This window comes from Bufo gargarizans, chromosome 2 (assembly GCF_014858855.1).
Source record: "Bufo gargarizans isolate SCDJY-AF-19 chromosome 2, ASM1485885v1, whole genome shotgun sequence".
Classification (NCBI taxonomy): Eukaryota; Metazoa; Chordata; class Amphibia; order Anura; family Bufonidae; genus Bufo; species Bufo gargarizans.
In genome coordinates, this window is record NC_058081.1 from 644,177,713 (window position 1) to 644,202,479 (window position 24,767).

The 24,767-nt window shown below is 43.3% G+C and overlaps 1 protein-coding gene across 1 annotated transcript in view; it reads left to right on the forward strand.

The window, feature by feature from the left end:
- LOC122926884 (membrane-spanning 4-domains subfamily A member 4A-like) overlaps window positions 1–18,541 on the forward strand; it is a 30,159-nt gene extending 11,618 nt beyond the window's left edge. Inside the window, exons 4-7 of the mRNA XM_044278400.1 lie at window positions 1,704–1,760; window positions 13,674–13,886; window positions 14,561–14,680; window positions 17,221–18,541. Coding sequence (XP_044134335.1) covers window positions 1,704–1,760; window positions 13,674–13,886; window positions 14,561–14,680; window positions 17,221–17,277 — 447 coding nt within the window. The 3' untranslated portion in view covers window positions 17,278–18,541. The remainder of the gene's footprint in view (window positions 1–1,703; window positions 1,761–13,673; window positions 13,887–14,560; window positions 14,681–17,220) is intronic.
- Window positions 18,542–24,767: the final 6,226 nt, after the last annotated feature.

Consider the following 24,767-nt stretch of genomic DNA (forward strand, 5'->3'; position numbering starts at 1 on the left):
CTGGTATATTAAGTGGTTTATAATAAACTCCTATTAGTATTTTATTATTGTTTTTGCCTTTATTTCTACCCACAATGACTCTATATGCTCATGTCCCTCACTTATATCTTCTCGGACTGTGGGCTTTAGACAGGACTTTACATAAAGGCAGACCCCTCCCCTCTCTGGTTTTTGCGATCCTTTCTAAACAGACTGTAACCCTGTACATTAACTGCCCAGTCAAAGCTATCATCCAGCCATGTCTCAGTTATTCCCACTATGTTATAGTCCTACTCACACATCACTAATTCCAGTTCCCCAATTTTATTAGTCAGGCTCCTGGCATTAGTATGCATACAATTAAGAGGTTTATGTATATTTTTTTACCCTACACCTTTCCTTCTAAACTGTTCTAGTCCCTCCTTCAATTCCTCCTCCAGTCCCATTACCTTGCCCCCGATCAGCACTATCTTCCCATCCTATAACGCAATTACCCTCCCCCCCCAGTCCCTAGTTTAAACACTCCACCAACCTTCTAGCCATCTTCTCCCACAAAACAGCTGCCCCTTCCCCATTGAGGTGCAGCCCATCCCTACGATAGAGCCTGTAGCCAACAGAGAAGTCAGCCTAGTTCTCCAGGAACCCAAACCCCTCCTTCCTATACGTGTTAACCTCCCTAATTTCCCACTGCCTTTCTTGTGTGGCTCGTGGTACAGGTAGTATTTCTGAAAACACTAGCTTTGAGGTCCTTCCCCTAAGCTTGTGACCTAAATCCCTAAAATCATTTTTAAGGACACTCCACCTACCTCTAACTTTGTAATTGGTTCTGTCATCCCGATCCATGATGTGTCGAACTCGAGAGCCAGGAAGACAGCACACCGTTCGATGATCCCAGTCTTTGTGACAGATCGCCCTATCTACAGGGTGGACCATTTATATGGATACACCTTAATAAAATGGGAATGGTTGGTGATATTAACTTCCTGTTTCTGGCACATTAGTATATGTGATAGCAACACCGCAGGAGAAATGGGCCATTTATATGCTGTGAAGATACGAGATGTGCAGCACCTGAAACTACGGATACTGGAAGCCTGTGCTAGCATTTCTCCTGCGGTGTTGCTATCAGTGTGTGAAGAGTGGGAAAAGAGGGTTGCATTGACAATCCAACACAATGGGCAGCAAATTGAACACATTTTATAAGTGGTCAGAAACTTGTAAATAACTCATGAAAGAATAAAATTACGTTAAAACCAAGCACACCATTGTTTTTCTTGTGAAATTCCCAATAAGTATGATGTGTCACATGACCCTCTTCATATTGAAAAAACTAAAGTTGGATTTAAAATGGCCGAATTCAAAATTGCCGCCATGGTCACCACCCATCTTGAAAAGTTTCCCCCCTCACATATACTAATGTGCCACAAACAGGAAGTTAATATCACCAACCATTCCCATTTTAGTAAGGTGTATCCATATAAATGGCCCACCCTGTATACCCATAATAATTGAGTCTCCCACTATCAGCACCTGTCTGGTCTGCCCTGCTCTCCTGGTCCCCTGCTTACTGGAGCTGACATTCCCCTGACTGGCAGAGGAAGCACCTAATATATCACGTAATATAGCACCTAATATATTTATTATGTTGTTCTAAAATGATTGTCTATAATATTTTTGATAGATTCTCTTTGAGCAAAGTGTTGAAATTATATGTTATTTTTTAGTATATAATTTCAGGATCTCTATCAATTGCTGCTTCCTGCAAGCCATCTTTGGGCAAGGTAAGTGAAGCTTTATGTTTCTGAAATATAACAAAGTTACTGCAACCTACTTCAAAGTGTTCTCTCAATGCACATAAACAGTCAAAGGAAATTTTAATAAATAGTAGATAAAAATACTATAAAACTCCAAAAAACAAACTTTATTAATGACAAAAAAATTATAGGTTGCTGCTGGACCCTAGCATTTTATTATACATACAGTCCACCAAAACAAAATACAATATTAATGGTGCCCATACAAAATGCAGTAGGTATTATAAATTCTGATATAGTATGGCTGATGTCTGTTAAATATTGTTACAAGAGCGGTTGCAGAACCACTGTGTTAGCAACAAATTTACCTTAGGGCTAATCCTAAGGGCATTTTCCTGTCAGTCCCCTGGTATTCACCCTCTAACCCCTATACCTCCTGGAATAGTCTCTGTGTAGTTAACAGCTGACCCACAGCGGTCAAAAACAGTGTTGCAGGGCACTGAGGAGTCAGGCAAAGTCATAGTCAGGAGAGGCTGAGGTCAGGACTGGCTGAGTGCGTGCAACATCGTAAACAGTCCAAGGTTAGGGCAGGCAGCGAAGCGTCAATACAGAGGTCTGGTACAGATCAGGTCAGGCAGCCGATGTGCCCGCATTGCTGAGAAAAATTATGTTTTAATATATGCTAATGAGCCTCTAGGAGCAACAGGGACATTGCTTTCTTTGCAACTGCTGTGTCCTCGCCACTTTGACAGAGCCAGGCAGAATAAATTGGAAGTTCTCTTCTGTACTGCAAGCCTTTTTCCTGTATGGTGCCTGCGTTGGATACTGAAGCGGCCGGTGCAGCATGAGACTTTAGGAGAAGTCAGGGCCAGCCATGATCAGTTCATACCGAACTTTACGATTTTTTGACTCCGGACCCAAACCCGAACATTTCAGTAAAAGTTTGGGTTCGAGTTCGGTGTTCAGCGATTTAATGGCGCTTTTTGAAACAAGCGTTTAACTCTTGTGAAGGGTGGAGCCCTTTGAAGCCATCACAGCCATGCCTACTAATGGCATGGCTGTGCTTGGCCAGTGCAGCATGTGACCCAGCCTCTATATAAGCGCCGCACATCACTCAGCTCTTACTAGTGTAGGTGTAGGGAGAGGAGGATGCTACTGTGAGGGAGAGAATAGGAAAGAATCTGATATCAGAACTTCTTGTTAACTCTGCGATCTACAGCGATTATTTTTTTGTGGGTGCAATGCTAAATTTTTGTACCCTGCCCTGAGCCCAGTGAGACAGAAAAATAAGTTTTATCCATCTATTAGTTAGGTGAGTGTCGGCAGCCATTTTGTGCACCAGCACTGCATATGTGCCAGGGACAATAATTTAATCCTGTTCTTTTAGTTCAGTGGGCAACATATACCCATTTTTTAAGTGCACCTGCACTGCATATGTGCCAGGGGAAGGGGAACTAATATAGGTAATCCGTCTGTGAGTTCAGGGACCCAGGGGGGGACATATTCACTATTTTTTTCTGTAAAGTGCCCCTGTGCAGCATATGTAATAATCAATTCAGTAAATCCATCTGTTAGATTCTGGGGGGACAAATTAAAAAATTTTTTGCTAAAAAGTACATTTGCGCCCTGCACTGCATTTGTGATAGTGAAAGAAAATCAGTTAAATCCATCTGTTTCATTGTGGGTGAAAAAATCATATTTTTTTTTTCCATATAGTACCTTTGCAGCCTGCACTGCAAATTTGATAGTGAAATATAATCAGTGAATACAACTGGGACACTGTGGGTCAAAAAACACTTTTTTGGGCCATAAAGTACCTTTGCGGCCTGCACTGCAAATCTGATAGTGAATTAAAATCTGTAAATCCATCTGTTTCACTGTGGGTGAAAAAATCATAATTTTTTTCCCATAAAGTACCTTTGCGCTGCATTTCTGACAGTCCATTAAAACCGTTAAATACTGCTGTTACATTGTTGGTTGAAAAAAAATCATCCTTTTTTGTGCTAGATAGTACATTTGCAGCCTGCACTGCATTTCGGACAGTCCAATAAAACCGTTAAATACTGCTGTTACATGGTTGGTAGAAAAAAGCACACTTTTTGTGCTAGATAGTACATTTGCGGCCAGCGCTGAATTTCTGACAGTCCAATAAAACCAGTCAATACTGCTGTTACATTGTTGGTTGACAAATTCACATTTTGTGTGACCTCAAGAAATTTTTTCTCTTTATGACACAGCCTTACTGTCAGTGAACTTAATAGTTGACTATTGGCAGTTACATTGTCGCCTGACATAAACCATCTGTTAGTTTGGTGGGTGAACACAAAGAATGAGGAGAGCATCAAATAAGGGATGTGGCCCTGGGCGTGGTGCTGCTGGTGGAGCTCCTGTTGCAGGGAGAGGACGTGGTCGATCTGTGCCAGCTACACGCACAAGTGAAACACCTTCCCCAGGTGCGACAGAACCAGACGACAGAACCTTCAGCGTTGTTTAGTAGGCCTGAATGCGGCTCTACGAATGGTGAGGCCAGAACAAGTACAGGCGATAGTATATTGGGTGGCTGACAGTGCCTCCAGTTCCTTCACATTGTCTCCCACCCAGTCCCCTGCTAAAAGATCAGAGTTGGCACCTGCAGCCCATGGCCATCAGTCTTTTACCTCACCCCCTTGCAAGTCAGCCAAGCTGTCTGAGCCCCAAGTCATGCAGCAGTCTCTTCTGCTTTTTGATGACTCTGCTAGCAGGGTTTCCCAGGGCCATCCACATAGCCCTGCCCCAGAAGTGGAAGAGATTGAATGTACCGATGCCCAACCACTTATGTCTCAGGATGAGTACATGGGAGCACCACCGCAGCACGTCTCGGATAATGACGAAACACAGGTGCCAACTTCTGTGGCTTTCTGCAGTGTGCAGACCGACAAGGAGGGCAGGGGTGAAGACTGGGTGGAAGATGATGTGGAGGACAATGAGGTCCCCGACCCCACATGGAATCAAGGTCATGCGAGTGACCTGTGTAATTTGGAGGAAGAGGCAGTGGTCGCACAGAGCCAAGAGTACAGCAAAAGAGGGAGCAGGTTGCAAAAGCGGAGTGGCCGTCCCCTAGACAGAATGCCTGCTACTGCCCACCGCACCAAGGGACTGAGCACACCAAAGTCAGCTCCAAGGAGTTCATTGGCGTGGCAGTTTTTAAGACAATGTGCTTACGACAAGACACGAGTGGTTTGCACGCTGTGCAGTCAAAGCCTGAAGCGAGACATAAATGTCCTAAACCTGAGCACAACCTGCATGACCAGGCAGCTAAGTGCAAAGCACGAGCTGCAGTGGAGTAGACACCTCAAAAACCAAGAAAGGTCTCTGGCTCCTCCTGCTTCCTCTTCTGATGCAGTCTTGGCCTCTTCACCCCCCTCTGGAGTGACAGTGGCATCTGCCACCCCCCAAACAGATGATATGCCATGGAAGCATTCAGCTGTCTTTCTCCCAAACACTGGAGCGAAAGAGGAAGTACCCCCCTACCCACCCGTGATCCCTGGCTTTAAATGCCAGCATTTCCAAATTCCTGGTCTTTGAAGTGCTGTCATTCCTTCTGCTGGACACAGACAGTTTTAAGAATTTGATGGTGGTGGCTGTCCCACAGTACGTTGTGCCCAGCCGCCACTACTTTTCCAGGCGAGCCATCCCTTCCCTGCACAACCAAGGTGTCCATTGTGCAACGTCATCTGTGGCAAGGTCCACCTAACTACGGACACGTGGACCCGTAAGCACGGTCAGGGACGTTATATCTCCCTAACAGCACACTGGAAAAATGCAGTGGCGACTGGGCCTGAAGCGTATAGCAGTTTTGCGCATGTCTTCCACCACCGAGGATTGCGGGGCGCTTCTCTTTGCCTCCTGTTGCTTCCTCCTCCTACTCCGCTTCCCCATCCTCTACCGCCTCCTCATCCAGTCAGCGTAACACCTTCACAACCAATCTCAGCACAGCCAGGGGTAAATGACAGCAGGCAGTTTTAAAACTTATCTGTTTGGGGGACAAACCCCACACTGCGCAGGAGCTGTGGACGGGAATGGAACAAAAGATCGATGAGTGGTTGGTGCCAGTGAGCCTCAAGCCTGGTCTGGTGCTCGCCAGTTTTATGCACATCCCTTGCCTGGGGCATGTGCTGAATTTGCTGGTGCAGAGATTCCTGAAAAATTACCCCAATATGTCAGAGCTGCTGCAGAAAGTGTGGGACGTCTGTGCGAGCTTTCGGCATTCACATCCTGCTGCTGCTCTCCTGTCAGCGCTGCAGCGTAACTTCGGCCTTCCTGCACACCGCCTTATATGCGACGTACCCACAAGGTAGAACTCCCCCTTGCACATGCTGGTGAGACTGTGCGAGCAGCAGCAGGCAATAGTGAAGTTTCAGCTGCAGCATGCACGTGTGAGTCGCTCTGCGGAACAGCACCACTTCTGCTGCCGCAACCCCCACACTCTGTCATTGTGCCACTCTGTGGCCTCCTGATGCAGCTGCCACCTCCACACTGTCATTGTGCCACTCTGTAGTCTCCTCATGCTGCTTATACCTCACCACTATGTCATAGGGCCACTCTGTGGACTTCTCATGCTGTTCCCACCCTCCCCACTTCATGACTAGGCACTATTTTGCCTTTCGGCCTGGCTGACATCATCATTTATTTGACCCTTCTGATCTTTCAAAAGGAAGGAAAAATGAGACGCACAACGGATCCTGTCTATGTAACAGCTATAAGGCCTGCATGACATGGTCCCTGATTTGCATGTACTGTTATTTACTTTAGAAAAAAAACATAAAAACAGGAACAGTGGAAATAAGCACAATTACACCATTGTATTGTATTTTGCAAATAATACTTTAATAAAACAATTATAAAAAAGAATTGGCTTATGATTTGGTAGCCAAAAGCAGGAGTGGGTACATAACACAGAAGACATGCAAATATTCCATTCATGTGTCATCTCTGTTTTGGATCCACTCCAGTTTTTTTTTTTGGCATTAGCAGTACTGATGGATTAAGGATCACATGCTGAAGACGCATGCTCCACAGACAGGATCCGTTTTTTGGGGGTTATTGTTCTGACGGATCAGGCAAAATAATCAGTGACGTCAACTCAAACTTACTGCTGACACCCTCTCCATTCTGTGGGGGGAGGGGGGCTAAACATGTATAAGCATTTATTAGAACAGGTTCTGTAGAAACCTATGTGGATTTACGCTATAGTAGGATCTTGGACTTCTGCACGTTTTTTTATACCTGGCGTTCACATTGACCTGTAAGGCTGACTTCACACTTAAGAGCGACACCTGTCATCTACATGTCATACTGTCACTGCCACTTCTGTGAGAAGGTCTGTTAGATGTTCTTCTCTACCTGCATGAAGTTCTTTGTTTTGGCTTTACTTTGTCATCTCCTTTTCTTCTCCCAGCTGTCACCTATTTACACTAATTGTCTCCGTTTATATTCCCTCCCATACTGCCTCATTTTGCGGTTTATACTTCTTCTTGGATTGTGTTCACTGCTGGATGCTGCTTCTGCTGATTCCTCAGAAAAGTCTGTTTCCATTATTTGTGTTTTCTTGCTGGCTTGATTCTAGGTGACCCTGACTCCGTCCGTATTAAGTGCAGGGAGCCGGTGGTCGTGTCCCCTCACTATTATAGGGTTTTCAGGTGTCACATAGTATGAGGTACGTGGACATGCAATCGTCTACCATAAAGACCTTTGCATGGGCATAGCAGTCAGGGAGAGCTCTAGTGTTTTTATAGGGCTCACCCATATGCTCCTTAGTTTGGGATCAAGCCAGTCGGATGTTTATTTATAAGTTCCAGCTTTCTGCAACACCATCCGTGACATTATAAACCACCATAACCGTCTTAAGCATAGATCCGGTTTCAGCCTTGATTGACCGCATGCAGGGTCTTTCGCTGGAGGTAGCAGATCTCTGGAAAACTGTCTCAGTTTCAGGTGACCGGTTCTGCTGGCGTTCATGGACTTTGTTCCGAGCCTAAGATCTCACTTCCAGATACATTCTCCGGGGGAAGTGAGAATTTTGTTCGCTTTAGAGAGGCTTGCAAACTCCATTTTCGCCTACTTCCCCATTCCTCTGGTGATGAGGAGCAGAGGGTGGGGATCATCATCTCGCTGCTCAGGGATAACGATCAGTCTTGAGCCTTTTCGCTGCCGGTCGGGGCACGGCCCCTCCGATCGGTGGATGAATTTTTTGTAGCCCTGGGGCAGATATGTGATGACCCAGATCGTATTGCTCTGGCTGAATCTAAACTGTGTCTTTTATGCCAGGGTAAACAGTCCGCAGAGATATATTGTTCAGAATTTCGGAGATGGGCAGCTGATACTGGTTGGAATGATGCTGCACTCCGAAGTCAATTTTGCCATGGTCTTTCGGAAAGATTAAAGATGCATTTGCTTTTCATGAGACCAGCCTCGTTAGAATCTGCCATGTCTCTAGCTGTTCGTATTGACAGGCGTCTTAGAGAGAGAGAGGAGACTACTCTTTCCTGTCATATTCAGCCCAAGGACAGTGGGGCTGTCTCATTCAGTGCGCAGGGGTCTCAGTCGGTCTCAATCCCCTCTGAGGAGGAGGCCATACAGCTGGGTTTGCTTGCCTCTGATAGTAGAGGATTTAGCTCTCAGAGGAGGGTTTGTTTCTGTTGTGGGGGTATAAATCATTTGGCAAATGTTTGCCCCTCTAGGAGATTCATGGAGTTTTCTGAGGGTAATAAAAGAAAAACAAAAAGAAAAAAACCCTCTAAAAACTTTCCATTTGCTACTATTGGCAAGGTTGATGCGGAAATTGAAGGTTTGCCATTTACTTGTAGTTCCCGTTTTCTCCTACCTGCCAGGGTGGCGCTAGACAGCAAGAACATTGTTTGTGAGATTTTTGTAGATAGTGGAGCAGCTGTCAATCTCATTGATAATCAATTTGCAATAACGCATGGTTTCCAGGTATGCACTTTGGAAAAGGATATACCTGTTTTTGCTATCGATTCCGCTCCACTTTCTCAAAGATCGTTAAAGGGCATAGTTCACAATATCCGTTTGACTGTGGGTGACGCTCATGTTGAGGATATGTCATGTTTCGTCTTAAGCGGATTACCTACTCCTCTAGTGTTGGGGCTACCCTGGCTCACTAAACATAACCCCACCATTGATTGGCAAGCAAGGCAAATTAATGGTTGGAGTGAGTTTTGCAGAGAGAATTGCTTCACAGTGTCTATTTCAGAGGTTTATTACCAAGACTGTGCCATCTTTTCTCTCTGAAATTTCGGATGTGTTTTCCGAGAGTGGTGTCCAGGAGTTGCCCCCGCACCGGGAGTACGACTGCCCTATTAATCTCATCCCAGGCGCCAAACTGCCAAAATCATGTTTATACAATCTCTCCCAACCTGAAAGAGTCGCTATGCGTACTTATATCTCTGAGAGCATGAGAAAGGGACACATCCGACCTTCGAAGTTACCTGTTGCCGCAGTTTGTTTTTTTTTGTTAAGAAAAAAGATGGTTCTTTAAGACCTTGTCTGGATTTCAGGGAGCTGAACTGTATCACGATTCGTGACCCATATTCGCTTCCTCTGATCCCGGACCTGTTTAACCAGATTGTTGGGGCTAAGGTTTTTTCTAAGTTGGATTTAAGAGGGGCATACAACCTAGTAAGGGTCAGGGAAGGGGACGAATGGAAGACGGCCTTCAATACCCCTGAGGGTCATTTTGAGAATTTGGTTATGCCTTTTGGTTTGATGAATGCTCCGGCTGTCTTCCAACATTTTGTGAACAGCATTTTTCATCATTTAATGGGGAAATTTGTACTGGTGTATCTGGATGATATTTAGATTTTCTTCTCCTGATTTCAAGACTCATCGAAACCACCTACGTCAGGTCTTGCTGATTCTGCGGGATAATAAATTGTGCGCTAAACTGGAAAAATGTCTGTTTGCAGTTCCGCAGATTCAATTTCTTGGTTTTCTTCTCTCCGCTTCTGGTTTTCGCATGGACCCTGAGAAGGTCCGCGCTGTGCTTGATTGGGAGCTTCCTGAGAATCAGAAGGCGCTGATGCGGTTTTTGGGTTTTGCTAATTATTACAGAAAGTTCATTTTGAATTATTCCTCTGTTGTTAAGCCACTCACTGATATGACTAAAAAGGGGGTAGATTTTTCTTCGTGGTCGGTAGATGCGCTTAAAGTCTTTTCTAGTATCAAAGAGAGTTTTGCTTCCGCTCCCATTTTAGTACAACCTGATGTCTCTCTACCTTTTATTGTTGAGGTGGACACTTCTGAGGTGGGTGTGGGTGCGGTCTTATCTCAGGGTCCCTCTCCTGCCAAATGGCGACCGTGTGCCTTTTTCTCAAGGAAACTTTCCTCTGCAGAGAGAAATTAAGATGTGGGAGATAGGGAGTTGTTGGCCATCAAATTAGCTTTTGAGGAATGGCACCATTGGTTAGAGGGAGCCAGACACCCTATTACCGTGTTTACAGACCATAAGAATCTGTCCTACTTGGAATCGGCCAAGCGTCTGAACCCGAGACAGGCCAGATGGTCTTTGTTCTTTTCTAGGTTTAATTTTGTTGTTACGTTCCGCCCTGGGGTTAAAAATGTGAAGGCGGATGCCCTGTCACGTTGTTTTCTGGGAGGGGGGAACTTTGAAGACCTGGGTCCCATTTTGGCTGAAGGGGTGGTCGTCTCTGTTCTTTATCCTGATTTGGAGGCAGAGGTTCAGACAGCCCAGGCAGAGGCTCCTGATCTTTATCCCCCTGGGAGGTTGTTTGTGCCTCTCGCTTTACGACACAAGGTTTTTAAGGAGCACCACGATACTGTCCTCGCTGGGCACCCGGGGAGCAGAGCCACAGTGGATCTCATTGCTCGGAGATTCTGAGGGCCGGCTCTTCGTAAGACAGTTGAGGGTTTTGTGGCAGCCTGCGAGACCTGCGCTCGTGCCAAGGTCCCTCATTAACGGCCATCGGGTTCTTTCCTCCCGTTACCCATTTCTTCCCGTCCTTGGACGCATCTGTCTATGGACTTCATTACGGACCTGCCTTGTTCCTCGGGGAAGACTGTGATTCTGGTAGTAGTGGACCGTTTTAGCAAAATGGCGCATTTCATTCCCTTTTCTGGGTTACCCAATGATAAGACGCTGGCGCAAGCGTTTGTTGATCACATTGTTAAATTGCATGGCATTCCTTCAGACATCGTCTCTGATAGGGGCACGCAATTTGTTTCCAGATTCTGGAAGGCCTTCTGTTCTCAGCTTGGGGGTTCGGTTGTCGTTCTCTTCTGCTTTTCACCCGCAGTCGAATGGTCAGACCGAACGCGTCAATCAGAATCTGGAGACATATCTGCGCTGTTTTGTGGCGGAGAATCAGGAGGATTGGTGTTCTTTTTTGTCCCTTGCTGAGTTTGCTTTAAATAACCGTCGCCAGGAGTCCTCTGAATAAGTCACCATTTTTTGGTGCATATGGGTTTCATCCAGCAGTTTGGGACATTCTCTGGAGAGGGGTCTTCTGGTTTACCTGATGAGGAGAGATTTTCCTCGTCTTTGTCATTTATTTGGCAAAAGATTCAGGGTAATCTGAAGAGGATGAGTGAGAGATATAAGCGTGTGGCGGATAAGAGACGTGTGCCTGGTCCGGACCTGAATGTGGGTGATCTGGTGTGGTTGTCTACAAAGAATATCAAACTGAAGGTTCCCTCCTGGAAGTTGGGTCCTAAGTTTATTGGGCCTTACAAGATCTTGTCCGTCATCAATCCCGTTGCCTTCCGTCTTGATCTTCCTCAGACTTGGAAGATCCATAATGTTTTTCACAGGTCCCTATTAAAACCTTATGTCCAACCCACTGTACCCTCCTCTTTGCCTCCTCCTCCGATTGTTGTTGATGGTAATCTTGAATTTCAGGTCTCTAGGATTGTGGATTCTCGCATTATCCGCGGTTCTCTCCAGTACCTCGTTCATTGGGAGGGTTATGGTCCTGAGGAGAGGATGTGGGTCCCAGTGGCGGACATTAAGGCCACTCGTCTTATCAGGGCTTTCCATAGGTCTCATCCTGAGAAGGTGGGCTCTGAGTGTCCGGAGTCCACCTGTAGAGGGAGGGGTACTGTCACCGCCACTTCTGTGAGAAGGTCTGTTAGATGTTCTTCTCTACCTGCATGAAGTTCTTTGTTTTGGTTTCACTTTGTCATCTCCTTTCCTTCTCCCAGCTGTCACCTATTTACACTAATTGTCTCCCTTTATATTCCCTCCCATACTGCCTCACTTTGCGGTTTATACTTCTTCTTGGATTGTGTTCACTGCTGGATGCTGCTTCTGCTGATTCCTCAGATAAGTCTGTTTCCATTATTTGTGTTTCCTTGCTGGCTTGATTCTAGGTGACCCTGACTCCGTCCGTATTAAGTGCAGGGAGCCGGTGGTCGTGTCCCCTCACTATTATAGGGTTTTCAGGTGTCACATAGTATGAGGTACGTGGACATGCAATCGTCTACCATAAAGACCTTTGCATGGGCATAGCAGTCAGGGAGAGCTCTAGGGGTTTTATAGGGCTCACCCATATGCTCCTTAGTTTGGGATCAAGCCAGTCGGATGTTTATTTAAAAGTTCCAGCTTTCTGCAACACCATCCGTGACACATACTGACTCACAGTATTATTTTACTACCACAGCAGACTCCCTATGCGTGTTACTGCAAGGCTCAGTGTTATACACCACTATAAAGGCTCTCTGCAGCCAGGAAATAGTCATTTTTTTAATGCGATTTGCCACAAATAAATTTGGATCAAACTGAATTTTGGGGGGAAATTTGGCGACCCGGACAAATTGAATTTTTGACAAATTCGCTCATCTCTATTTATTATATATGAGAGTATGCGAGTCAGAATTGGATCAAGTGAGAGCTGATTCAAAAAGAATACTATATCTAAACAGATTGTTTTATATCAGAGTTGACTTGCATTTCGATAATAAAAAGCTGACTACAAACTTTTATATCAAAGAACAATACATTTGCTGTACCTAATGCAAATAAAGGCGATGATAAAAAAAAAAATCATTTTTTAACTTTTTGACCTTATGTAATGTTTAGTTATAAAATGCCCATAATCTGAGTGGCGTGAGATGCCTATTTAAGTTACAGCAACAAAAAAAAACAAAAAAAGGCTGAGAGGAGTCATGTGAAATGCAAACTTAAAAGCCATGTCCATCTTTAAAAATCATGTCCATCTCCAATCCATTGAAAATGAGAATTAAAACAGCTTTGCAAATAGCCTCCATCAAAAACTTACTGTATCTACAAGTGCAGACCTCCATGGTAACAGACAACAAACAGACCCAGTGTAGTCTGATCCTCAGTCATTCTCTTTCCCATATAAAGGCAAGAGTTAGACAAAGGATGGAAAGGAAGATGATTGCAGAATATCTGTAACTCTGGCGATGGATAGGTATGTGTAAAATTGTAGAAAATGTTTAATCAAGCTCATTAGCAAAGTTGCTTCACTGTTCGTTTAAATACATTTCGACAGTTAAGAAAAAAAATTAGGAGTTTCGCACTGTGAGTTAGAAAAACACTGGAAATGTAATCGTTAAACAACCCCTGGATTAAAGTAAATCATTTTAAACTATTAAATATAAAAGGAACAGTAGCAATAAATGCATCAATCTAGGAAATTGAGATATGAAAATAATGTTACTTGTTGGTGGCGCTGCGACTGCTCTACTGACTAAAACAAAATAGCGTACCACGTCTTCAGTCTGGGATCCAGAGCTTGGTCCTGGCAATTATTTTTCTTCCCCTGATGAATTTATACTACCAGCACTTCTAAACCATGCCAGATCTTGCACCCTCTGACCACTTTCACTTTTTTATGTAAACAGCACTTTTTCAAATGTATATTTTTTATTCATTTATAATCTTAGATTTTTTTCTCTATATTGCAGGTGAATGCGAGTTTAGTTCTTAACATAATCAGCTGCGTAACAATTGTGCCTTCAGTGGTAATATTTGCTATATTTCTTTCTGAAGTCTCAAGTATTGGTTACCGTTATAGCTATAGCTATAGTTCCAATTCCAGTTCCAGTTCCAGTTCCGGTCATAACTACTGCGCATATTACAAGCAAAGTCAAACATGTGAAGGGGAGTTTGCGCTACAGGTAATTTCCAAATTGTTTAACGTTTTAATTTTCAGTTATGTTTATGCACTTTTTGCAAATTAAAGTTTTATTTTTTATTTTTAAAAACCCAAGGAATTCTAAAGTGCCCTTTACAGGGCCGATTCTCAGCCAGATGATCGCTAACAAGCGTTCATAGGAACACTCATTAGCGATTATCTGGCGATAACCCGATGAACGAACAAAATGCTTGTTCTTTTGGTAATCGCATCATTCATGCGGTAAAAAAAATCTTGTTTGCTGGTAGCAGATCGTGCTGTGTAATCACCATCTGTTACCGGCAAACAATGAGTCTGTATGGGGACGAGCGATGGCAGTAACAATCACTACTTCCCATACTGTTGAGGAGATCGTTGTATGTAAATGCAGCAGTCTCCTCCACTGACAAGCAGGCGATTGTTAGGAAGGAACGCTTTCTTCCAGACAATCCCCTGCTGCATTTTCCTGTGTAAAGGGGCCTTAAAGGGGTTGTGTAAGTTCGGCAAATAATATTTATTATGTAGAGAAAGTTATTACAAGGCACTTACTAATGTATTGTTATTATCCATTTTGCCTCCTTTTCTGGCTAAATTCATTTTTCCATCACATTATACACTGCTCGTTTGATGATGCGATTTAGATTGGATTTGTCACATCGGTATCTTTTAACATTATAGAGTATCCTACTAGGCGTTGGAGCCATCCTTTTACTCTTTACCGCTCTGGAGTTCTGTATTGCTTTGTCTACCTCTATCTTTGGATGCAAAACTGCGTGTAGGACATCATACAATGACATGGTGAGATTTGCATGGAATGTGTCATTCACGTGCTTTACTACAGTACTTAGTAAGCTTGTAGAAAGAGTTGGAGATAACGGAAACCACAATGCAGTGCTGGATAAGTCAAATGAAGGACACTATTGGTGTCTGATGGACTTCTTTGACGTATAAGGTCTGTCATGTTATGCCTAGGCATCTGCAATTTTGATGGAATTTGCAATGAAGGCTCTGAACACAATACAGATATGACATCCATCAGAAGACTGATGGGGGTGTCAGAGGTTGAACGTCCATCAATCATTTCTGTGTTCCTCCATACCTCCGCTATTTTTCACCTTCAAAGAGCTACCTTGTCACTCAGGAGCACCTCTGTGCAGGAAAAACCTCACCAATTATAACTTATTGGCATACCCTAGCAATACATCATCAGTTTATAAAATGGGAAACCCCTTTGATTTTGATCTTTGAGTCATTACTAGTGTTCAGTTGAAATTTGATTAATTGCAAATTGCCAAATTTTCTCGTGCTTCGTGGTAGCGAATCAATTTTCCCTGAATGGTGGTAAAAAATAAAAAACATACCTCATCTATTTCATCGCAACGAGCCGGCCGCCGCCTCTGGAATAAAGATCTTGCACGAAATCCCATGCACGGTGACATATGAGGTCACAACACCGGCCAACATTATGACCTCATCATGGGCAGCGTGAGATTTCGCACTAGATCTTCAATCAAGATGGTGGTGGCTGTCTCATTGCAATTAAATGGAGGAAGTAAGTATGATTTAATTTATTTTTTATTTTACACTGTAATATCAATGTCATATACCGTGATCAACTATGAACACGGCATCTGAGGAGTACAATGATGCGAAGTGGGGCATTCGTCACTCCCTGTAATTGCACCCACTACCTACAAAGAAAGGCGCTTCGTGACAAAGTAATTCATAACAAAGCAAATTTTTGGCGAAAATTCGTTCGAAGCATCCGGATGTAATTTTTGCACAGTAAAATCAGTTAAAAAACTTTTTTTTAAATACAATTTTTTTGTCACACTAAACTGGTAGGAATTTTGCTGTGCCTTGCCTTTGATAGGCCCCCGCTGCTATGGTTACCCATTGGTATCCTGCAATTGCATCACAGGGACACCAGTGAGGTGGTCGGAGGATATGTCTCCCTGTCTTACCATTGCACTGCAGGCCTGCTTAAAGGGTTTCTACCACTTCGGTTTCACATATTTAGCTGTCAGACACTAGCGATCCGCTAGTGTCTGCTCTGCCCAACCATCCTAATATAATTGCTTTTGGGGCAGCCGTTTTGCTAAAAAAAGAACTTTTATTAATATGCTAATGAGCCTCTAGGTGCTATGGGGGCGTCATTAGCACCTAGAGGCTCCGTCTACCTTCAGAAACTGCCGCCGCCCAGTGCGTCCCTCCAGCCCGCCCATCTCCTCCTGAATGCGATCCTCCTTGTGAGCGCCTGTATTCGGCGCATGCGCAGTGAATGTCTGACAGCTTCCCTGCTCAGACATCTCCACTGCGCCTGTTCCTCGGAGCACTATGGCGTCATCGCGCAGGCGCAGTGGAGATGTCTCAGCAAGGAAGCGGTCAAACATTCACTGCGCATGCGCAGAATACATACGCTCACAAGGAGGATCGCATTCCGGAGGAGATGGGCGGGCTGGAGGGACGCGCTGGGCGGCGGCAGTTTCTGAAGGTAGACGGAGCCTCTAGGTGCTAATGACGCCCCCATAGCACCTAGAGGCTCATTAGCATATTAATAAAAGTTCTTTTTTTAGCAAAACGGCTGCCCCAAAAGCAATTATATTAGGATGGTTGGGCAGAGCAGACACTAGCGGATCGCTAGTGTCTGACAGCTAAATATGTGAAACCGAAGTGGTAGAAACCCTTTAAACTGCCATGTTTGGAGTTGTCTCCAATCCCGGCAGCAGGGTTGTGTATAACAGCTGCCCTCATGCACATTGGGCAGTTCCCACAGGATCAAAGTTATGGATATGTAATATGTTGCTGGACATAAATGGGTTAGCAGACATGACTCATAAAGAAAATATAAGAGAAGGTAATCCAGACCTCAAATACAGTAAGGAAAATAAGCCTTTTAACAGGGTTTTCTTCGAGCTTGACATTGATGGCCTATCCCCAGGATACCTCATCAATATCTGACCGGAAGGAACATGACTCCCAGCACCCCCGGCAATCAGCTATTGGAAGGGGCCACGGTGCTTTGGTGAGTGCCGCGGCGTTCTCACAGCATACCAGGCAGACAACCGTACATTGTATAGCAGCTGTGCTTGGTATTGCAGCCTGGGTACATTCACTTGTATAACTGCACACAGGCAATATGACTGATGAATGTGATGTCACTGGCCTAGGAAGAGGCCTCTTCAAACAGCTGATCTATGAGGGTGCTCACAGTATGACCCCCACCAATCAGATATTGATGACCGATCCAGAGGATAGGTCATCAATACTGAATTCCTGGAAAGCTCTTGTAAGTGCAAGTCCTATTTAGTGTCTAAAAGGCATATCTTGTCTTCCAGGCGGTGGTCATCTATCATACTACTACTGTGAATGACTCGAAACCTGCATTGGCTTAAGATGGAGAAGTCAAAAGGCATTGAAGGCTTTACACCAACCTCTATAAATAAAGTGAAGACAATATATAATATATAACCTGGGCTCGTATGCCTTACCTGTTGCTTCATTGAGTGAGGGTTTATAATCTCTTGTAAAATCACATCAACCACAAATAACCAAAAATGTAAATCAATGTGAAGTATTGTAATTGTAAATTACTCTGACCTGACAAATTGTTGTGTCCTCAAAAACAGAAACATATTCAGTTGTCAGTATAGGAATGACTGACCTGCTGGTCTACAGACTACCATTGACTGCATCTAAGTAATAGCATCATACAGGGACCGCATAGTAATTCCAGTGCCTAATAAAATGCATTATATAGCACCTAAATAAATAGACGCCAGGGCTAGTGCTGGTCATATGTCATAGGGGAAGCAAGGACTTTTGGTCCCTGAATTGTTTTACACGTAGTGCATTCAACATTGGAAGTTTGATGAAAAATTGTGGAATGTAAACCTAACCCTAGTCCTATAACTCTGATATCTGTTTGTGAACGTATCTAACAAGTTCCATGTATTTACCTGTATTGCCATGGATGGAATATTGCTTATTTAACATTTACATTTTATTCACCTTTTTCCAAAATGCACTTAATAGATGTGCCATTGCAGTACAGGCCTTGTCAGGTGCCATATGTATGTATGTAGATATCCCCCATCCACCTGAATGAAAAAAAACTTGTGTTCCTCAGTATGAAATGAAATTGGAAGCATACAATAAAGGGCCCAGACACCTTTATGGGAGCCCTATTACAGCTGGGTACATAATAGAGCTATAATAAGACTGTGGACATGAGGCCTTCCTCAGGCACGGATAAGAGGAGGTTGCTGGAGCTTTACAGAACAGTACAAATGTATATACTATTCAAGTCCAATGACAACTGGTATGAGTTTGTAATGGTGGCCTTTAGTCATTCATACCATTAGGCTAGGTCTCCACAGGTACTTCTGGGGCAGTACGGTTGTGGTGAAACCAACATGCAGCCTCATTGTTTTCCAATGGAGAAAGTGACAACAAACACAAGAATACCACCATGGTCTGAAATCTTGTGATTGTCTCAAGCTGTCCACAGCTTATTCATCTTAAGGGAGACTGGGACACAACAAAAGTCTTAGACTTAGGGCTCATGCACATGACCATTGTTTTAGTCCGCATCTTTTGCAGGTCAAATGTGGACTCATTCACTTCAAAGGTAACCTGTCATCAACTTTATGCTGACCTAAGGGCAGCATAAAATAGTGACCGAAATGCTGATTTCAGCGGTGTGTCACCCATGAGCTAAAAGCCAGTGGTTGCAGAGAACCAGCATCATAATCATTGCAGCCCAGACCTTGAAAAGAGTCAAATCTACCTGAGAAGAGTCCTGGTTATACATAATCTCCTGCTCTCTCGCCATCTGCTGATGGTTATCAGTTCTGTCCTAGAGAGAAAGGGAGAAAACTAGGTATTAGACTGTCAGTCACCAGCAGGTGGGCAGGAGAGCAGGAATCCATGACTAACCAGGACTCTTCTCAGGTGGCCGTGACTCTTTTCCAGGCCCAGTCTGCAATGATTGTGATGTTGGTTCCCGGCAACCACTTACTTTTAACTTATAAATGATAGACCGCTGAAATCAACTCACCTGTCTCTACTTTATTCTGCCGTTAGTATGGGCAGCATAAAGTTGATGACAGGTTCCCTTTAATGGGGCCGCAAAAAGATGCAGGCAGCACACAGTGTGCTGTCCGCATCAGTATGTCCGTTCCGCGGCACCTGCAAAAAAATAGAACATGCCCTATTCTTGTCCGTATCATGGACAAGGATAGGATTGTTCTATTATGGGCTGGATGTTCCGTTCTGCAAAATGCGGAACGCACACGGCCAGTATCCGTATTTTGCGGACCACAAAAACAGCTGCGGCCGTGCGCATGAGCCCTTAGTTTTAGAATATGTTACACCAAGTAATTAAGAATTGGTTGGAGAAATTATTGTCTTCCCATTAGAAGACAACTCATGGACATTTTTCAAAAATCTACAGTGGAAAAAGGGCAACATAGCAAAAATGAAAAGATGCCTCTCCCTTCTTCGAGACGATGGTGGAGGTTACATCCTCGCCATCTGGTGCATTCAGAAAGCCTTTAGACCCTTTTACTTTTTCACATTTTGTTATTATGTTGCAGCATTGTGCTAAAATAAAAATAAATCTATTTTTTGTCCCATCGATCTGCACTCAATTCCTTAGTAAAAAAAAAATTAAGAAATGTGTGCAAATTTATTAAAAAGGAAAGACTAACATTTTGTATGGACATAAGTACTGTATTCAGACCCATTACTATGACTCTTGAAATTTAGCTCTGGGGCCTCCCATTTCTCCTGATCATCTTCAAGATATTTGTACACCTTTATTGATGTCCACCTGTGGTAAATTCAGTTGATTGGACATGATTTGGAAAGATACCTCCATTTCTATGTAAGTTCTCATAGCTGACAATGCAATCAAAGCAGAAACCAAGCCACAAGGAAGAAAAAACTGCCTATAGAGCCCAGAGACAGGATGGTGTGGAGGCACTGATCTGGAGAGGGGTACAAAAAATGTCTGCTGTACTGAAAGTTCCCAATAGCACAGTGGCCTCCATAATTCTTAAAGGGAACCTGTCATCAACTTTATGCTGACCTCACTGAGGGCAGCATAAATTAGTGACAGAAATGCTGATTTCAGTGGTGTGTCACTTATGAGCTAATAGTAGGTGGTTGCCGAGAACCAGCATCATAATCATTGCAGCCCAGGTCTTGAAAAGAGTCAAATCTACCTGAGAAGAGTCCTGGTTATTCATAATCTCCTGCTCTCTCGACCATCTGCTGATGGTTATCAGTTCTCTCCTAGACAGAAAGGGAGAAAACTAGGTAGAAGACTGTCCGTCATCAGCAGGTGGGCAGGGAGAGCAGGAATTCATGACTCTTCTCAGGTGGCCGTGACTCTTTTCCAGACCCAGTCTGCAATAATTGTGATGTTGGTTCTCGGCAACCACTTACTTTTAACTTATAAATGACAGACTGCTCAAAACAACTCACCTGTCTGTACTTTATACTGCCGTTAGTATGGACAGCATAAAGTTGATGACAGGTTCCCTTTAAATGAAGAAATCTAACAACCAGCACTCTTTCTACAGCTAGCAGCCCCACCAAATTAAGTAATAGGGGGAGACGGGCCTTGGTAACAGTTATTCTCTGTTCTGATGAAACCAAGATTAAACTTCATGGCCTCAGTTCTGTGTCATGTCAGGAAACCAGTCACCATCACCTGCTCAATACAATCCCTACAGTAAAGCATGGTGGTGGCAACTCCATACTTTGGTCATGTTTTTCAGCAGCTGGGGTAGGGAGAATGGTCAGGATTGAGGAGAAAGATAAATACAGAGTATACAGAAATATTCTTAATAAAAGCCTGATCCGGTGTGCTCTGGACCTCAGACTGGGCCAACGGTTTATTGTCCAACACAACAGTGACCCTAAGCACACAGCCAAGGCAACATAGGAGTGATTAGGGACATCTCTGTAAATGTCCTTGAGTGGCCCAGCCAGAACTCTGACTTGAACCCAAACATCTCTGGAGACACCTGAGAATGGTTGTCTGCACACAGTCCCCATTTAACCTGACAGAGTTGAGAGGATCTGCAGAGTAAAATAGCAGAAAATCCCCAAATCCAGGTGTGCAAGCCTTTTGTCATCATACCCAAGAAGACTGGAGCCTGTAATCGTTGCCAAAGGGGCTTCAACTAAGCCCTAAGTAAAGGGTCTGAAATACTTATGTCAAAATGCAATATTTTAGTTTTTCTTTTTTAATAAATTAGCAAGGAGTTTGAACATTTTTGGGGTCATTTATCAAACTGGTGTAAAGTAGAACTGACTTAAAGGAGCTGTCAAAAATGAAAGGTGGAATCTGATTGGTTGCTCTGGGCAACTAAGCCAGTTCTACTTCACACCAGTTTGATAAATGACCCCATTCACTTGGTCACAACAATGTGAAAAAAGTGCAATGGTCCGAAGACTTTCCAAATGCACTGTATGGGCCTAGCTTTTGTTTACAGAGCCACATTCTCATCCCCAAAAGCACCAGTTAGTTTAGCCCACTTCAGTTTGCTAAGACTGCTGTGAATTTGTAAAAGGGGAGACACAGGTCCACTCTTCTCCAGTTTATGGGGGGATGAAAACAAGCTTAGGTAGGCTCCTGCCTCTATGGTGTATTTGTCCATAGTAAAGGTTTAGCGAGCAACTAGTACTATATTCTGATGTTCATCTACATAAAATAATCGCCTGCATAGAATTACATTGGTTTAAGATGATTTATTGTATATACTTTATATTTTTGTACTTTACAAAAAGTATTACTGTGAATGCATTTCTGAACATTAACAATTCTAATAAATTAACTTGGAAGCCATTTAAAGTGTGTTCTAGTCTCATATTTTAGGTAAGTAAAAAGCATAGGTATTACATTCTAGTTGGACACCACACAGATGATGGGACTTTTGAACCACCTGTAACTACCAGTAATCATCCACACTTAACGCCATAACAGGCTGTGACCACCCTCAAAGTACGGATGTTAGACTTCTGCCTCAAACTGGTATCTCTAGGAAGTAGAGGCTGTCACTCCACTGACAACAAAAACAACTACTCTGACCCTACAATACTACACACAGCCTTTGGACGCAGAGTGGTCTTGTTATTGGAAGAAAACAGCCATGTGTTTAAAAGAGCATACTACATCTAAAAAAGGAATGTTTCACATACATAATTTTTTCCCATTAAAGCGGTTGTGTAGGCCATATATATTAATGACCTATCGTCAGGATAGGTAATCAATATCTGATTGCCGGGGGTTCAATACCCCATAGCCCACTACTTCCTGTTCATTACACTGCCCGTCGTCTTGAAAGTTTTGGTGGTGCAGTATAATGACAAGTAGTCGCTCCATTCACTTGAATTATAATTACACTATGCCACCACTAAACAGGAGACGATGTGTAGTGTAGTGTTGTGAACAGGAAGCAGCGCTCATGTGGAGAGGCGCATCACCTTCAAACAGCTTGTTGGCGGGCGTCCAAAACCAGATTAGATATTGATGACCTATAGGTCATCAATGTATATGGCTTGCACAACCCCTTTAATTACATATAAGTCTGTAGAAGAGATTGCTGTAGCTGTTGGGCTAAGGCTGGGGCAGCCATGTTGAAGATACAGACTTCTTAGCTGTATGGCCTGTATAGACAGTACATCAATGGTTTTGTGCATTAGGGAGTGTTCTGAAGTGATAGTCAACAGGCGCTCCCCTAGAGATCATGGAGGATGCATACAAAGCATGTATAGTATATAGAATGTATATCCTCTAGAAGTATGATAGAGCATTTATCTGTCCTTAAATCCTCAACCATCTGCTCATCCTGTCTACATAGCAAAGCTGACAAGTGAGCTACAGAAAACAGGAAGCTTGAGCCCACGATGACTGCTCTAGTGGCCAGTCTGAAGACTGCAACAACTCAATGGCCCAAATTTACCAATCCTATAGATGGTGTGAACTTAGGCTATCTAGATCTGCATCAGATTTACCACAGTGGCTCAGGCTGGATGATAAATGTGGTGAAGGCTTTGTCTAACTCTATACCCACCATTTGTTGCAAAACACTGTATTGCAGCCCACATTCTTTTACACCTCAGACCTTTTTCAAGCAAGTGAGGAAAAAAGTGTAGAAACCCTAAGGTGTGCCAAATAGTAGCACCAGTGGCGTACATAGAGAAGTAAGGGCTCCATAGCAAGGATCAAACCAAGGCACTCAAAATATCTAGGGTTGTATAACTTGACCGCAATGTGGGAAAAACTAAAAATGATTTATTATATTAACAATCCAGACTATTTTATGAAAGAAAGATGAGAGGATAGTTTAATAGTTGATTATCTCAGATAAATAAACATTTTTATTAAGAAAAAATATTAAGAAACTATTAATTGGAAAAAATATAAAATATTAAATTATAGGACAATATTCATATAAGAAAAAAAAATCATATAAGGAAAACATTTTTCATAAAGAGAAAAAAAAAAAAATATATAAATTTTAAAAATATATGTATTCACTGTAGATCCTATAAAAGTCCAATAGGGGGAGCAGTTGTATACAAGTTCTATATAGTCCAAGTACATTCACCCAATTTCATGAGTAGGTGTCCCAATGGAAAGCAATACCGGTATCACAAGAACGTTTCCCTTGAGTTTTAGAGACATTCGTTTTTATTTCTTTGCTTATCAGTGACAGTGTGTGTCTCAATATATCAGAGATAGAACATGTCACAAAACATCTGATAATATCCTGAAGATAATGGTCATTTGTCTGGTGCTCAAAAAAGCCTGCAGTGTAATAATAATAAAATTTACAACTGTAGCTATATCCTGTATGCAATGGACATAATTAAGAGTGACTGTTATGTTAGCGGTGTCTCGCTCCAGAGACAGATTGCTTGTTTAACTGATTAGGGCAATGGTTGATACTCTGATAATCTTCCTTTTAATTCTCAGTAACAGTGTGCGTCTCCGCACAACAGAGAGAGAGCGTCCCAGCACATCCAATGCGCTGCGGTAAGTTGTAATACTACAGTCCTGATCAAAAGTTTAAGACCACTTGAAAAATGGCAACAAATCATATTTAGCATGGCTGGATCTTAACAAGGTTCCAAGTAGAGCTTAAACATGCAACAAGAAGAAATGGGAGTGAGACAAAACATTTTTTTGAGCATTCAATTTAATGAAAACGAATAAACTGAAACAGGCTGTTTTTCAGCTGATCAAAAGTTTAGGACCACACCTCCCAAAAAAACTAATCACCCCCCCCCCTAAAAAACTGAAACATGAACTCAGTAATGAGTAGCTCCACCGTTATTGTTTATCACTTCAAAAATGTGCTTGATGCAAGTGTTTCCATAAGGTGAGTGGGAACATTTCTCCAAGTGGTGAAGACGGCCGCACGAAGGCCATCTACTGTCTGGAACTGTTGTCCATTTTTGTAAACTTCCCTTGCCATTCATTCCCAAAGGTTCTCAATTGGATTTAGATCAGGGGAACACGCAGGATGGGCCAAAAGAGTGATGTTATTCTCCTGGAAGAAGTCCCTTGTCCTGCGGGCATTGTGTACTGTAGCGTTGTCCTGTTGAAAAACCCAGTCGTTACCACACAGACGAGGGCCCTCAGTCATGAGAAATGCTCTCTGCAACATCTGGACATAGTCAGCTGCTGTTTGACTCCCCTGCACTTCCTGAAGCTCCATTGTTCCACTCAAGGATAAAGCACCCCAGACCATTATGGCGCCCCCTCCACTGTGGCGCGTAGAAAACATCTCAGGTGGGATCTGCTTGTCATGCCAGTAACGTTGGAAACCATCAGGACCATCAAGGTTAAATTTTTTCTCATCAGAGA